Source organism: Natrix helvetica, assembly GCF_964273705.1.
Source record: "Natrix helvetica genome assembly, chromosome: 4".
Lineage (NCBI taxonomy): Eukaryota > Metazoa > Chordata > Lepidosauria > Squamata > Natricidae > Natrix > Natrix helvetica.
In genome coordinates this window covers 67,832,461-67,849,398 of record NC_138550.1, presented here as the reverse complement: position 1 = coordinate 67,849,398, position 16,938 = coordinate 67,832,461, and the positions used below count along the sequence as shown (strand labels likewise).

The window sequence follows — 16,938 nt, the reverse complement described above, 5'->3', positions numbered from 1 at the left end:
GAATATAATCTGCATCTTAAAAGTTATAACATACCCTATGGCACATAGGCTAGACTCCAAGAATGTCATGAGAATTAATTATTATTGATACTTGAATCTGAATATTCCGGTAGCAGTAGGCAGAATCCTAATGTTATTGTCCTGCTGTTTTGATTTTTTTTTGTATCTCAGACATATATCCCTTTTTCCTTATCACACATATACCACCTTTTTCCTGTTTATCTGGGAATATAGCTTCAATATTTGAATTCATAGTTTCAGCTATCCTCAACCACATCCTGGTACAATAAGGAAAATAATATCTGTTTTCTGTTTGTTTCTCCTTTACATACATATTAGTTGTAACATAACAATTCTAATAACAAGAGGAAGATTGAGGACTTCAATTCACATGAAGGAATATTAATTTATTTTATGTATTAGGAACATGTTCTTAAAATTAGAATAACTTTCCGAGTAGTCAGTAGAGTAGATTTGCCTATGATGGTTGCTGACACAACTGTAAATTCAGTTTAAATCATATAATGACTGCTAATTTCTAAGCACCATGGCCTATTAACATTAAAATTAGAGTGTATTTTTCATTAACAAAGCCAACTGGAATATGAATAGATAATTTAAATTGATTACAGACTCTTTTCACATCTTTTCACCTGTCTAGTACTTTGTGCACTGGTTTTCTATAAAATAATTTTCTTGTTTATACAATTATTATACAGTCAGAGTATAAACCCCTTGTTTGTAAATAGGTTTTTTCATTGTCTCCTTTATTATATTGTACATTTGTACTCTGTTTATATTTGTAAAAAACAAAAATTATTTCTTACAAGATCAAATGTCATTGATTAGTATGGGATAAAGATTCCTGTTGAATTGGTCAATGAAAGCATCCCTTGCTATACCAACATTTGTAAATCAATCATGTTTACAACTGTTTTGTAATGTACATTAGTCTATGATTATTCATAGTCCCCAGAATCAAACCTCCATTCAGCACTATTTGTACAGACCCTTCTAGTACCCATTGGAAAATTTGAGAGGGGCAGGTTGTCTTGCATTTGAATTAATTTCAAAAATATTTTTTTTAAGATCTATTTTTATCCACATTGGGATTTTGCCAAAAAGTAAACATTACACTATAGAATCTCAACAGATCAACAACTGTTAGATACATGCCAATACATTTTTTATTTCTATCCTATTATTTATTATTGTATTTATGTCAAAGATCAAAGAAAAGCACACACACAAATATACTGAGGGGGGGGGCAATGCTGAGTGTGTTGATGTTCATGGAGGAGGCTGTTTCCATGCCAGAAGACTGTGCCTACAATTGTTTGAGCCAGTTTTCTGCAGAATTGCTCTTTTTCATCTCTCTCAGGTTTTGGGGAGGGGGGTAGTAGTACCCCCCTCCCCAAAATCTTCTTTTAACTGAAACCCGTCTTTAGCACAACTTATTTTCTTTTTGAAATGAGTTGGTATATTGGTCAACTGGTCAACTTAGTGAGTGTCAAGTCCTAACATGGGCTAACTTTTTCCATCTTAAAATATCAACTATCAAGTAGGTTAGGTCAGGAAATAGACAGTGCAGGGACACTGAAACACTACTGCTATAGATTGTCATACCAGAGCCTTGGAATCCTGGCAACATATTCCTCTACTCTACTCATACAAAGCAGAATTAAGCGGAGATTATCTTGAATTTGTTTGTCACTCCATCTGAGTTGTTTAATTACAATTCTTGTATTCCATCTTCCAGATTATTTTTGCACTTTTCTATCTAAGCAAAGTAATTGGAAGTATCCCTGAAAAAAGTAATCTCTTATATATCTGTAGTCTGTGGGGCAGGACATTTATTTCCCTGTGGCCACTGCTCCCAGGTGTCTTGGCTCCATACTTCTTTACTTCACATGTTTTTAAAGTAATTTAGAGTTCCCACTTCTATCCTTTCAGCTAAAATTTTTTCTCAAACTCAATCTTTTGAACAAATTGGACAACCATTAAATGGCAGCCAAAAGATACAAAACCTTTCTTTGCTGCCATGCCTCATAGATTAAATAGTTGACTCAGGTCTCAGAAATATACACATATTTTATATTATTTCTTCCTCCGTGTATGAGGTGTTGGATGATTGCATGCAATGTGACATCTGCGTCTCTCTCTCTCTGAGAGATTAAGGAAAAGTGCACTGCAGACACTATTCTGAGAGGTCTTATAATAACTTCCTGCAGCACCACTGAGCATCAGACCTGGATAGTTCCAAAACAAAGGCATTGTGTATGGTCTCTAAGTGTGGCATGTATTGTAGCAAACATGAACGAATTATTTACCCAATTGTCGTGAGTGACTAGACTCAAAAGAAGATTAAATGAAAAATAATATGTTTGCTTCTTTTTTCCAAACATGGACTCTGTACAGAGAAGTGGTAAAAGAGTTTAGGAAAAAATGAGATGCACAACAATCCAACCTACTCAGTCTGACCATTTGGCACATTTTTGGTGGGTAGATAATGTATCCCTAGTTTTTTTAAAAAAACCAACCATAAATGATAAATGTGAATTGTATCCATTTTTAACCACATTCCTGGCAGATTGTGAAGGTTCAATTTCTTAGTTGGAGAAAGCTCTAATTAGTAGATTCCTGGAGAAAGCTCTAATTAGTAGATTCCTGAAGAAACCTCAACAACTTTTCACCAGAATCAAGTTAGAAGCCTAGATGTCTTTCTTGGAGGGTGTTCAGGGTTCTCTGAGACACCTGCTCCCTGTCCCCATACGATTTTGATATCATGGAATGCCTCTGTAGGTATTCTAATGTGTGCAGATTCCAGATAGGACTCTGTTTCTCTTTTGCCCCTCTTGAAAAGGTCCAGTCTAAATTTGTAAGGGTTGTATTAATGCAGTTCTAAAGGAGGCGGGGCTGTTCAAGATCGAAACTAGTGCATGGATCTGCATTATAACATATTGGCTGAAACTACTGTTCTTCTCGACAGGACTGAGCCCTTTCTTTATCATTTATCAATATGGATTAGAACCATTTTATTAAAATTCCAGCATCTCACCTCTCCAAGAAGGGCTAGTGCATTTAAACAAAGTATTAAAGATCAGGAAGTTAAATAGGACAGGAAAAATGTTTACCCAAGAATGTTTTCTTGAACAGACAGGGCCCATTTCTCAAACCAGCTAAATATTTATATTACGGTATATAGCTGTCTCTAAATTCTGGAGGGCATTAACTATAGCATGCTGTAAATGCTATGCTCAGAGCAATTCTGGAGGGCCGATAGAAAAAAGTTCCATATGATCTGTGTCTCTGTGGAAAAGTGGCCATTGAAAGTGCAGGCAATATCCTGTTGTATTGCCCCCTCTACAGCGATTCACGGGTTCTTACCTGATTAAATATCCCAGGAAACTCTGATTATTTTTATATAGAATTTTATTGTTGGAGCAGTATGATTCAGTTTCTCTGAATTTAGCTAAGTTTTGTTGCACTGTCTATAAAATTAGGCACACTTTGGTCACCCATTGATTTCTCCATCAATTGTAATATATTACTATGCCTTGTTGTTCTGTTCTGTGTTGTTTTATTTTAATGTTTAATTTTTTTGTGCTGGTCCATAACTGTAATAAAGATTGAATTGAACTGAATAATGCCTGCAGAGTTTTTATTACATGCAAAATGTTCAAGAACTCTGCTTATGTTAACGAGGACTTTATTTTAAAGTTACCAAGATGCTTTTTTTGAGATCTACATATTTGCCCAAGCCATTGCTGAATCATTTCATACAAATAAATCTAAATTGTTTTTACAGTAGTGCTGTCTTTGGTATGTAAAAGCTTCTAAACTATACTTTTCTGTCCTTTTTTCTGTATGAGATTTACATTTCCAGCCTTTGAAATTCATACAATGGCTTTATTGTTTAACTGAATTCTATTTATATCAAGCAGCTGTAATTAGGTTCTGTCACAAAGATCTTTTCACTGATAATTTTTTTTCATGTATCCCAAAACTACTATATGTGGAAGTCTACAACTGCAACAGGCAAAAATCACAATAGATGCAGATGTTATAAATGCAATTCATATTTTGTCCCTCTTTGTGAGTACCTAAGGTTGGGGTGGATTCTACTATTTTCATGCAAGTGCTAATAAGAAAGTAATGAAGTGACACAGGTTCTTCTTTTCTTATAATCTGCTGCTTAAGTGTAGTGAATAATGAGGAAGTGTCATGTACTGACTTAGACTTGTGAACCTATGTCACATCATCACTCTCTTAGCACTATAAAAAAAGTTCTGAATCGTAAACTGCTTTGACAGATTTATCAGAAAGTGTGGAATATGTTACGAAAAAAGGAGAACAGCAAACAAAAAGCCCAAGTTGTTTTTCATTATCATATATTACTTGAAAATCAGCATGCCTCCCTGGAGCCATCTTTGAGCATTTTCAGGGTTGCTACAGCAAGGCTGGCTGGAGCTGTAGGAAAGGAAGTGGGGAGTAGAGGTTGGTGAGGGGGATATGAAGCCAAAATAACATTCTTCTGGGAACCAAGGACACTCTCACCAGCACCTGGAGAGGTGTGGTATAGAGGCATCCGGGGTGGAGAGAGAGACCTGTTTGGGGCATAAGATGGATGTGTGTAATGTAGGGGAGAACTTTGGACTTTGAATAGGTGGGGAAAATCTGGGGGATTTCAGATTTGGGTTTTCACCAGCTGTGCTAATATGATATGCCTAATAAATCTATACTTTGAGGAACTCTGCCTTAGAGTTTTTGTTAGGGATGTAACTCTAGGCTTGGCTTGGCAATGTATATAAGCTATGATTACTTTACTGTTACTTTAAATGCTTAAGATATGTAATTGGATTGTTACCTCAAGCAGCCATAAGAGGCAGTCAGAATGGCTGTTAGCTCTCTGTTTTGTTAGAAGCTGATCAGGTGTATTTTGAGGTATTGTGGTTTGCTACTGTTTAGCTATACTTTGTGTGTTAGATGACTATTTTGATAACTGAATTACTGAACCGTGTATGACTTGGACTGTTAACCGGACTCTGAATACCTCTATATTTCTACATAGTAAACTACTATATTTTTATACTATTCAGTGTCTCTGTATGCTGGTTTGTGCGTGTTATTCCATATCACTCTCATTACGCTTCTCTACATACTCGCTCTTCTAACAGGGAGCTTAATTACCTAAAACTGGTTATGGGCCCAGAGTGTACCAGACAGAGCTAAAAAGAGAGTTGGTGTTGATACACATTACCGTATACAGATAGCTGTTTAGTTTATAAGTGTTTACTATTATGGAGAAGATGGCACATGCACCATCAGCAAGTTTATTACTGATAACCCAGTTGGATGGAACAAACTAGGTTTCCTGGTCAATGAAGTGTAGCTTACTTCTGCATACTGAAGGATTGTGGGATGCTGTACAGAATCCACCAGACGTGACTTCTTGGAATCCAGATGACGAGGATGATGCCAAGAAGATAGCAGAGTTTCAAAGATGCAACGAATGAGCATTGTGTATAATTGGTCTAACGTTGACTGACCAACAGTTAGTTCATATTCGTGGGGAAATTCTGCAGCAAGATGTTGGGAGAATTTGAAGAAGATATATGTACGTGACACTGTAGGTACACATATACATCTTACCCGAAAACTGTTTAGGTCACGTCTTCTGAGGGGAGGAGATATGTTAGCTCATTTAAACTTTATAAAATTAGTTTTCCAAGAGCTACATGAAAAAGAACTTATTTTCTCAGAGTTACATCAAATTTACATCATTCTGTCATCAATGGATGAGAGTTATGATGATTTTGTATCGTCCCTCGAGGTCCTAACCCGAAATGAACTAACATTGACTGACATAACTGCATGCCTGTTGGAAGAGTCCAGAAGAAGGTTGGAAAGAGAGCAACTGAGAGTGAAACCACCACAACATGAAGAGTCACCTTCAACTGCCTATACTGTTAGAAAATGTATTTCTTGTGGGGCAAAGGGGCATATAGCTAGATTCTGTAAAAATGAAAAACGACAGAATACTAGAAAGGCTAAGAAACATGATAATGTCAACCTAGGTATGTCTACTTTGACTATCTCTAGAAATTCACCAATAAGCCATGATTCATGGGTTGTTGATAGTGGAGCATCACAGTGCATTACTAGAAATAAGAATTGTTTTATAAAAATGTCTGCTAGCAAGCAACATGTATCTTTGGCAAATGGTTGGAGGGTGAAAGCATCTGGTGAAGGTATGGCAAGGTGTTCATTTGTAAATGAGCATTTATCCATGTTGTATATACCTAAACTGAAATTTAATTTGTTATCAGTAAGAGCTCTACTTAAGATTGGCTATGTAGTAACCTTTAGGGGAGATAAATGTCTCATAGAGAAAGCAGGTAAAATGGTTACTGCTAATTTAAAGAATGGTTTGTATGTAATGTCTGATGAAAGTATAGTTAATTCTGTGTATACAAATGCTAAACAGCATGATGAATGCATACATCTGTTATATGAACATAATGAACGTATCCTAAAGAGGAGCAAATGTGTCACATTTTTGGCCTCGGCACGTAGCATTTTCTGCCTTTCCACACTCTATTTTAGACCCGTTCCAGGCTGCTGGGATTGCCATACCACATCACTGATGATCGCCACCTCCATGCATTGCATTTTCGGCTTCTGTGCATCACGTTTTCGGCCTCTGCGCGTCACATTTTTGGCCTCCATACACCCCCTTTTGGCCTCCGCATGGCATATTTTCAGCCAGGGATCCCTGTGGCCTGGAACGGGTCTAAAATGGAGTGTGCAAAGGCTGAAAATGCGACACATGGAGGCTGAAAACAGCCAAAGGGTGAGGGCCAGTGGGTGGGCCGGGCTTCGACAACATTCGCTGTATATGATGCACAGATATTTCCACCCACTTATACTCCCCAAAATACAGTAATCTGTTAACATAAATATATATAGAGCAGAAGTGATTTTAGACAAATTATAGTCGCAATAGAAAACAAAAGGGTTTTCATACTATTAAGTTCATAAAAATACCCAACACTCAATATTGGTATTCATTACTGAGATATTTCATATGCACACCTTATTTAAGGTGAATCATTCTGACGCGCTCTATATTATCAGAAGATTTGCTATAGTAGAAGCATTAAAAGGTTATCTTTCATTATTACTTATTATTGACATTTCATTCAAAAGTTAGATATGATCAAATGTAATTGTTTACTTTCAATAGAAAAAAACTACAAAAATCACATCAATTCTAAGGTTTTTCAATAACTACTTATGAAATACCTATCTTTGTTTAAAAATGAATTAATAATAAAGTGACCGATAGCTGCAGGAACAAAACAGAAAATAATTTTCTTTCTATACAGAATTTAAAGGATTGGGTAATTGTTACAGACTCTTGGCAACTGACTCATAAGACAACTGTAATCCCACAAGGCACTGTGATAATCTTTTGCAACTTTCTGATAAACAAAGTCAATGGGGAAGTCAGATTCACTTAAGAACGTTACTAAGGTGACAACTGCAGTGATTCACTTACCAACTGTGTGCCAAGAAAGGTTGGAAAATGCAGAAAAATTCACAAAACACTTTCTCTAGAAATTGCTGGGATCAGTTGTGAAGGACTACTTGTATACAATAAAGTAGAAAACCTTATTTTTACACAGAAATCAAACGACCTGGTAGCTTTTATAGAATCTTTTAACATTTTCAATGTCATTAACAAGATATGTTAAGTTGTTACTCTTCAAAAGAAAACTCACCAAATCAATTTTCTCCATCTCAGAATTTAGGATATTAGTAGGCAGAAGAACATCAGAATTTTGGTTGCATGCAATATATTCTGCAGGTTGAACTTTGGGTGCTGGAAAAGTAATTTCATGTATCTTGGACTCAGATGATAAACAGAGCTGATAAGAATAAGGAATAGTCCCTTCCTCATAATTGGGTGGGAATATAATGGCATTGCTTGAATGGGGAATGGGAGCAAAGCATGGAAGAAATTTCAGATTCCCCGACTGTCGGAGTTTCATTATAATAACTAGAGTTACAGTCAACAGGAACAGAAAAGAGATCAAAGTTAAGGCCAGCACTAGATAGAACTGGAGCTCAGACTGTTGCTCTGAATCCATGGTTTGGTTATTTATTTCTGGCAGTGCCTCTTGGAAGTTTTCAGCAAAAATCAGATTGAGACTGACTGAAGCAGAGAGTGGGGGTTGCCCATTATCCTTCACTAAGACCACTAGCTTCTGTTTCAGAGCATCCCTTTCCAGAAATGTCCGCAGTGTCCTGATCTCACCCGTGTGGGCACCAATTGTGAAGAGTCCTGGCTCAGTAGCTTGCAGTAAATGATAAGAGAGCCAGGCATTGTGCCCAGAGTCGGCATCAACAGCCACCACCTTTGTAACCAGGTACCCCATGTCTGCCGAGCGAGGCACCATCTCAAAGGAGGCTGAGCCCTCTGCTCCTGGAGAGGGATACAGAATTTGAGGGCTTTGGTCATTTTGGTCCTGGATGAACAATTTCAATGTGGTATTGCTGCTGAGAGGTGGGGAGCCTCCATCTTCAGCCTTCACCTTTACTTCAAACTCCCTGAGTTGCTCATAGTCAAAAGACCTTTGAGAATAGAGGGTGCCACTTTCTGAGTTAATAGAGAGGTAAGATGGGAGAGGTAGTGCCTCTATTTTGCTGGTGAGGATGGAGTAGGTGATCCTAGCGTTGCCACCAAGATCGGGGTCCACAGCATTGATGCTGAAGATTGAGGAGCTAGCAGGATTGTTCTCTGCCACATAAACAGTGTATAAGGATTTCTCAAAGGTAGGGGCATTATCATTGATATCCGAAATTTCCAGTGAGATGGTTTTCTGTGTAGAAAGAGGGGGCATACCTTTGTCTGAGGCTGTGATTGTAAGATTGTATGCTGGGGTGCTTTCTCTATCTAAGGGACCATCTGTTAGCAGCTTATAGTAGCTATTAGCTGCTGATACTATTCTGAATGGGGAAGCATTCTGTAAATGACAGTTGACCTCCCCATTATCCCCCGAATCTTTATCCTTTATATTGATAAGGGCAACTAATGTTCCTAATGGAGAGTTTTCAGGAATTTCTCTGGATGAGGAAGCGAGAATCACTTCTGGGGCATTGTCATTCACATCTATCAGATTTACTTCAATGTTACAATGAGCCACTAAGCCACCTCCATCTCTTGCTTTTAATCCTATGATATATTTATCTATTTCCTCGAAGTCAAGCTCTTCTTGAATTGTGATACGACCATTTTCTGGATGTAACGCAAATTTTTGATGCACATTATCGGCAATGTTGCTAAAGCAATAGTTGATCTGTCCATAGGAACCATCGTCTTTGTCTGTAGCTTTGACTTGTATTACAGTAGATCCCTTTGACACATTCTCTTTGAGGCTGATTTTGTACACTTTTTGACTGAAGACAGGTGGGTTGTCATTAGCATCTATGACTGTGATCTGTATTTTGGCTGTTCCAGTTTTTGCAGGGTTTCCTCCATCAAGAGCAGTAAGGATTAAACTAACAGTACTTTCACTTTCATGATCCAATTGTTTTTCCAGTACTAATTCTGCATATTTGTTTAAAGAGTCCTGCTTACTAATTACTAAAGTAAAATACTTATTAATGCTTAGATTATATTCCTGGACAGAATATATCCCAGTATCAGGATCTTCTGCTAGTTCAAGTGGAAATGTGGCTCCTGGTAAAGAGGATTCACTTATCTCTAGCTTAATATCACCATTTAAGAAATGTGGCGCATTGTCATTAATATCCTGGATCTCTACTGTTATGTAACATATGTCCATGGGGTTTGTACTCACCACTTCAAAACTGATGGGGCAGAGTGCAGTTTCCCCACAGATTTCCTCTCTGTCAATCCTGTCTTTTATATACAGATTCCCATTTTCAGCATTAATGGAGAAATATTGCTTTTTGCCTAAAGAAAGGATATGCAGGTTGCGATTTCCCACTTCTGCAATACTCAGTTTCAGATCCTTGGCAAGATTCCCCACAATGGAACCCTTTCCCATTTCCTCTGGAATTGAATAGCGAAGGTGCTCTGAGACAGTCTGGCAGACGAAAGACAATAAGAAGAGGAGATGTACTTGCCTTTTTAAAGATCTGTTCTTAGCTTGGCTTCTGCCGTCCATCTCACCTGCGGTGAAAAGTGCTTTGTGCAATCCAGTAAGCTGAGGAGTTTAAATTTCCATTAGAAAGAAAGCATCAAGAGGTTCCTGGGATTCTCCTGAGTTTTATCCACATTGCAGTGGTTTTCTTTTCTCTGCCATGGTCGGTGAGTGTCCCTCAATCCTGCTCTTTGACTGCTCTGCACTCAGTGACTGGATAATCAGAAGGCAGGAAGCCCCATAAGATTTCCAGCTCCTTTCTGGGAACTATGTTGGCCAACAGCGGCGCTCTGAGTCTCAGATGCAGAACTGCAAGAAGCATCTTAAATACATTCAGATTTTCCCCATTTTGATTATTTTGATTGTGATGGACAGCTGAATCTGTAGCGCTTATAGTAAATAATGTGTGTTTACAGGGTTTTTTGTGTACTTTTATCAATAGAACAAGCAATATTTCATCTCTGTACCCAGATTGCCACACTTCATTTCTACAGCATTCCTATCTCCAGTGACCCTTCTCTCCTGATAATCAATGTGCCATAAAAGCAAAATGTATGAGTGTCCTGAGCATTTCATTGGATTAAATTCTTATAACTGAATTACTATATTGGTGGTGCCTGATTATACTGACTTTTCATGAAGAAAAGAAAGATTGTTGTGAAATTACAATGTAATCTATTGAATACCATTTTGCATCTAAAGTAACCTGAGGAAGAACACCAATGCCAGTGTCTAGAAGTGCTGTCCTTGTTATATTGCCTGTGGTGAGTTCACACATTATATGTTAAGGTATTTGGCTCAATTAGTAATTGTATAGTACACAGAAATTTATAGTTGAAAGATCATGATGGTGTTCTAATATATTTCATGACTGGTTCAGTGAAATTAAAACTTTTAATTTAGAAATATATATGCATGACTCTACAATTCTATTAATAAATATATATTTCCTGGTGAAGGATTTTTAATAAACCCTTTCAAGGTGTTCATTTGAACTCTCTAAAGGCTTGGCATTGTGATGTAGGACAAAATTCCTCCAAACAAGCTGCTATGCACACATTCAATGGGGAAAAATGGAAATTATATCCCTTAAATATAGGATAATGAAATATAAAGATTTTCTTGAGCTTTGAACCCTGTTTTCATCATTTGGCATTCTAACATATTTAGGAGTGTTGCCAAGGCTTTGAATAAGTCTTAGGAAAGTTGGGTAGGTAATTTTAAATTACTTTTTAAACCTAATCCTTAGATTTTTTGTTCTCACTTTATACAGATGTAGAAGAAATGAAGTCATATTCACTTCTTGTCATTAAATTAAACCTTATTTATTTAAAACCAAATATTACAAGGAACGGGAGTGATTTAGATCTTACCAAAGGTTATTGTTGAGTGGTCATCTAAAGCAGTGTTTCCCAACCTCTGTAGCCGTAAGATGTGTGGGTGTCATAATTTCCTGGTCAGCATGCTGGGAGTTGAAATCCATACATCTAAAAGTTCCTGAGGTTGGGAAACACTGCTTTAAAATGATAGAGTCTTTCTTGGCACTAATCATATTATTATTTGTGGCCCATCAATAATGTCTGGAAGGAAAGAATGGAAGATTTCATTCTCTTCTTACTCTCAATCTGCTGCAGTGCAATCTTTGCCTGCTCCATGTTAAAAGTAGTGTTTTCTGGCTTTGGCAGCAGAAAATTGCAATCCAATTTGTCTATTGGGGTTTAGTTTTGCTAGGAAGACCCCTTTGTTTCAAATGGCTACTGCATGCAGTGACAGGAATATTTCGTCAACTGGGTTACAATAGTATGCTGCCAGTCCTAGGCTGCATCAAGAAAGGAATAGTATCAAGATCAAGTGAAGGTTAGTACCACTTTATAAGACCATACTTGGAATACTGCACCTACTTCTGGTCATCACTATACAAATATATAGTGTATATAATAAATGCTGGTGCGCTAGAAATTATCCAGAAAAGAGCAACAAAGATGATCAGGATTCTAGAGGCTAAACCATCTGATGAACAATTGTGGGAACTAGGTATGTCTAGTCTCGTGAAGAGAAGACAAGGGGTGACATGATAGCAATCTTCCAATATTTAAGGGGCTGTCACAGAGAAGGGGGGTCAACTTATTCTCCAAAGCACTAGAGGGCAGGACAAGAAGTAATGGATGGAAAATTATTAAAGAGAGATCCAACCTAGAATTAAGGAGAAATTTCCTGTCAGTGAGAACAATTAATTAGTGGAACAGCTTGCCTCCAGAAGTTGTGAATGCTTGAAAATCATTGGAGATTTTCAAGAAGAAATTGGACAATCATTTGTTGAGCAGAGTTGAACTAGAAGACCCACAATGTCCCTTCTAATTCAGTTATTCTATGATTCTATTAAACAATGTTGCAATGTTACAGCTCCTGCCTAACCTACAAAGGATGATTTGAAACACAGCAAAAACTTTTTTAAAAAACCTATTTTTCTTCTACTGAGAAATCCAATTTTCCACCAGGCTTTTAAAAGCCCACTTGTACAAAATGCTGGAGCTGCTGCTGTGTTTTCCCCCAGCTCACAAATAATCCAAAGGAGTAAGTATTGCAACTGGATACTTACCTAATTGGGCTATTTGGGAGCTAGGGTGAAGTTGAAACCCTCCTACTTAAAGTGACAAGAACTATGAAATGGTACAATGATATTCAAGATGTTTGTGTATGAAAAACTGTTCATTATAAAATACAATATTTTTTGGACTATAAGACACACCTATATTTAGAGGAGGAAAACCAGAAAAAAAGTTTTGGCCCCTGCACCTCACGTTTTCGCCCACCCTGGCCCCCAGAAGCATTTTGCCAGCCAAAAACAGGCCCGAAAACAGGACGAGAGGAGCACTGCAGAGTGACATGCGGTGAGGTTTATGGCTGGTGAGGCTGGTGACGTCATCAGGAAGGCGGGGAATGGGACCGCCTGTGCTGGAGGCTGAGGCTGCCTCCAGCACACATGTGCTGATCCCATTCCCCGCCTTCCTGAGCGCGCTCCGCCGGCTCGCGCTCCGCGATCCCCAACAGCAGCTGCTTTTCTGTGCGTCTGGCATTTAGGTAGATGGCCTAAACGCCAGATGCACAGAAAAGCAGCTGCTGTTGGGGATCGCGGAGTGCGAGCCGGCGGAGCGCGCTCAGGAAGGCGGGGAATGGGATCATTCCTACGTGTGCTGGAGGCAGTCTCAGCCTCCAGCACACGTGGTCCCATTCCCCGCCTTCCTGATGATGTCACCAGCCTCACCAGCCATAAACTTCACCGCACGTCACTGCCAATTGGCCATTCTTATGATGCAGAAATTGTTCCATTTCATATGCAATTTAAATGCATCTCCATTTATTTTTGCAAATAAAATGAAGCAGCTCATTCTGTGCTAGCATAGTTCATGAGGCGTATGGGACAGCTAGTTTTGCATTGAAAGAAATCATGTACCCTATAATCAATCAACGATTACAGCAAAGTAATTATGAAAAAGTAGAAGCAAATTTGCAACTGAGCCCAAATTAGGTTGCATAACTATTACTTATAAACAAAAATAAGATTTGTAACTCTCTTGATGAGAAACATTCTGATAAGAATCCAAGAGAGACAAATGCAAAGTTCTTCACATAGGAAACAGAAATCAAATTGAAGGGCACAGAATGGAATATTTGACTGTAAATCACATGAATTAGCACTGTAATGTAATGACAAAAAAGAAAAAATGCAATGTTAGCTGCATAAATAGAAATAAAACATTAAAATTGCAGGAACTATTTTTTAAACTTTATTTTAGATTATACAGAGCTGATCTGGATCTGGCTATGACCCCATATTATAGAAGGGTTCAAGACAGTGATGGGATTCAAATGATTTAACAACTGTTTCTCCCAGGGTCAGATTGGCTGTCGTGGGAGGCATGGCCCATCCCCATCCTCCAGCTCCACCATACATGTGGGTGAGCCTCCCGTGATGGCTAATCTGACCGTGGGTGAACTGGCTATTAAACTTCCACCCTTTGCCAAAAGGCTGTTTTTGAGGGTGCTTCTCTGCATGTTGGTCTTGCGGCTGTTTCAGCCTTCTGGACATGGCTCCTTTAAGAGGCGAAGTTTTTGAAGAATGAGGAGGTGGGGGTTACCATAGAGACAAGGAGTTAATGCTCCTGAGAGCTTGCACAAGAATCGGGGGAAGTGGAGGGATTCCCCTCCTCCCTGTGGAGCTGAGTGCAGGGGTGTTGGTTAGTCTGCGTGAGGGGGTGAGAGGGGTGAGGAATTAAGTTGGCAGCATGATCGAAGTTGGGCCCAATGCAGGGGAGACTGTGGGTTAGTTTGGCCAGGCAAATTATTACCCAACCCATCTCCCCACTATCAAAGTGGATCCTAATGTAAATTCCCTGATCATTCTTTTAGCTCTTCTCGGAACCTGTTTTTAGTCATCTTGAAACAGTGGTGGGATTCAGCCAGTTCACACCAGTTCGGGCGAACCAGTTGTTAAATTACTCCCACCCACCCACCCCCAGCTATCAAAGTGGATCCTGGGTGCTGTGTTGCGATGGGGAAATGGGCAATGGAGCAGCTGGTATGAGGGAAGGAGGAGGAAAACGGCCTTCCTTCACGCCGGCCGCTCCATTGACGGTTTTTCCATTGCAGCACAGCACCCACATCCACTTTGATAGCTGGGGTGGGGGTGGGGTGGGGTGTAAATTAACAACCGGTTCGCCTGAACTGGTGTGAATTGGCTAAATCCCACCACTGGTTCAAGATGACTAAAAAAAGGTTCTGAGCAGGGCTAAAAAAATGATCAGGGATTTTACAAGTTAATCAGTATGAAAAGAGATGAAAGTTTAGGCTGAGAAAGAAATAATTTCCCTAATTATATCTTTAGTGCCCTGTTTTGTGACGAAGAACAAGTATGAGTAATTAACAATTATAAGAAAATAATATTGCAATGAGAGGAGAGGAGAGATAATACTTTTCAAATCCGTGATAGGATGTAATACAGAAAGAAGTCAGGACTTTTCCCCCTGTCATTACATATCACATGCAAAAACACAATTTTAACAAGGCCATTTGCAAATGGTTTTAGAAAGAGCTTTCCAACAGAATCAATGGTTTGACAGTGGAACCAATTATGCAGAGATGTTAAGGTTAGTGCCTTTCCCTTACTATGTTCAAACAGAAGCAATCTAGAGTGCTGTCTATCTGTCTTGGGCCCAGTGTTCTTATCATCTTTATAAATGACCTAAATGAGGGAATAGACATTCATTAAATTTGCAGATGACATCAAGCTGGGGAGAATTCCTAACACTGGAAGATAGACTCAAGATTCAGAAGGATCTTGACAGATTTGACCTCTGAGCCCTATCCAATTCAGTGGTCTGAAAAGAAAAGGTCCTGCACATAGGCAGGAAAAACCAAATGCATAGATATGGAATAGGTGGTACCTATTCTAGTAGTCATTACTATGAGAGGAATCTAGGTGACCTAGTGGACATTGCTTAAGTATGAGCCAGCAATATGTTGCAGCTGCTAAAAAAAGTTGTAGACTGCATCAACAGAGAGATAGCACCAAGATCACAAGAAGTGATAGTACTCTTCTATACTGCACTAGTGTAGCCACACTTGGAATACTGCACCCAGTTCTGGTTGTATGATATAAAAAAGATGCTGAGAAAGAGGACAGAGAAAAGCAACAAAAATGATAAGAGGTCTGGAGACTAAACCAAATGATTAAGGGAACTAGTCTAACATAGAAAAGGATTAGGAGTGACCTGATAGTTGATTTCCAGTACTTGAGTCACAGAAATGAGGGGCAGGAGAGGAAGTAATTGAGTGGAAGCTTAAAGAGTGACCCCAAACTCGAATTAAGGAGATTTTTTTTGACAGTGAGAACAATTAAGCAATGGAACAGCTTGCCTCCTTGAGTCACAGGTACTCCATTGCTGGAGGTTTTCAAGCAGATTGGAAATAAATTTACTGGGAATAATATAAGGCCTTCTGTCTTGGGCAGGGCATTGGACTAGAAGGCTTCCAAGGTCACTTCCAGCCCTATCATTCTTTGATTCTATCCTGGATGCTTTAGTTTAGATGTCTACATTCAGTAAAAGACTATCATGGCAAAATTCTATGATTCTCTTGCCTTTGACCAGGAATTTAATTTTCTGTTAGTTTAATTAAACTTAATATTATAGTGCCTAGTTCCACACTTATTAACTTTGCATGACTACAGCACTTTTGATGGGAGCATGAGCACGACATACCATTTAATTACCTGGGGAAGCTCTTTGTTCTAGAAAACATTCTGTTATAGTAAAATATGATATTTATTTACTTGTCTAAATTAAGTAACATATAGTGACATATAATATTAGAAAAGAGTGCAGGCGACTGAAGAGTGAGTGTTTTTAGACAGGGAACAGAAAATAGTCAAATGATTAATCTAACTAGAGAAGATCGGCATATTCCTAAAATCATCATGACATAATTATGACTCTTACCTAGTATATTTCCTTAATAGTTTTGAAATTAATCTAGGCAGCAAAAAATCAAACAGTACCTCAGAAAAATATTTTGAAAAGAACTTAAATCCACACTATAAAAGGTATCATTAACTTAAGTAGAATAAATACTAGTTTAAAATTGTTTACTTCATACGAATACTTATTATCTATATCCAAGAAAATAAAATGAATGTGATAATTTCTCTTTTAAATATTATACATATCTTAAAGAAAATTTACCTTGCTATTGTATTAAATTGGACAAT

At 38.3% G+C, this 16,938-nt stretch overlaps 1 protein-coding gene across 8 annotated transcripts in view; it reads right to left on the bottom strand.

Moving 5' to 3' along the window:
• The window catches only part of LOC309390750 (protocadherin gamma-A4-like), a 227,671-nt gene that overhangs the window by 185,340 nt on the left and 25,393 nt on the right, over positions 1 to 16,938 (bottom strand). Inside the window, exons 1-2 of one of the 8 annotated variants that reach the window (XM_081950432.1) lie at positions 7,785 to 10,145; positions 4,279 to 4,470 (exon numbers count right to left, since the gene is read on the bottom strand). The exons of 6 other annotated variants lie outside the window; for them this stretch is intronic. In XM_081950432.1, coding sequence (XP_081806558.1) covers positions 4,450 to 4,470; positions 7,785 to 10,076 — 2,313 coding nt within the window. In that variant the 5' untranslated portion in view covers positions 10,077 to 10,145 and the 3' untranslated portion in view covers positions 4,279 to 4,449. Of the gene's footprint in view, positions 1 to 4,278; positions 4,471 to 7,784; positions 10,146 to 16,938 lie in introns of those variants that run through there. One more of the 8 variants, XM_081950428.1, reaches the window with a different exon arrangement.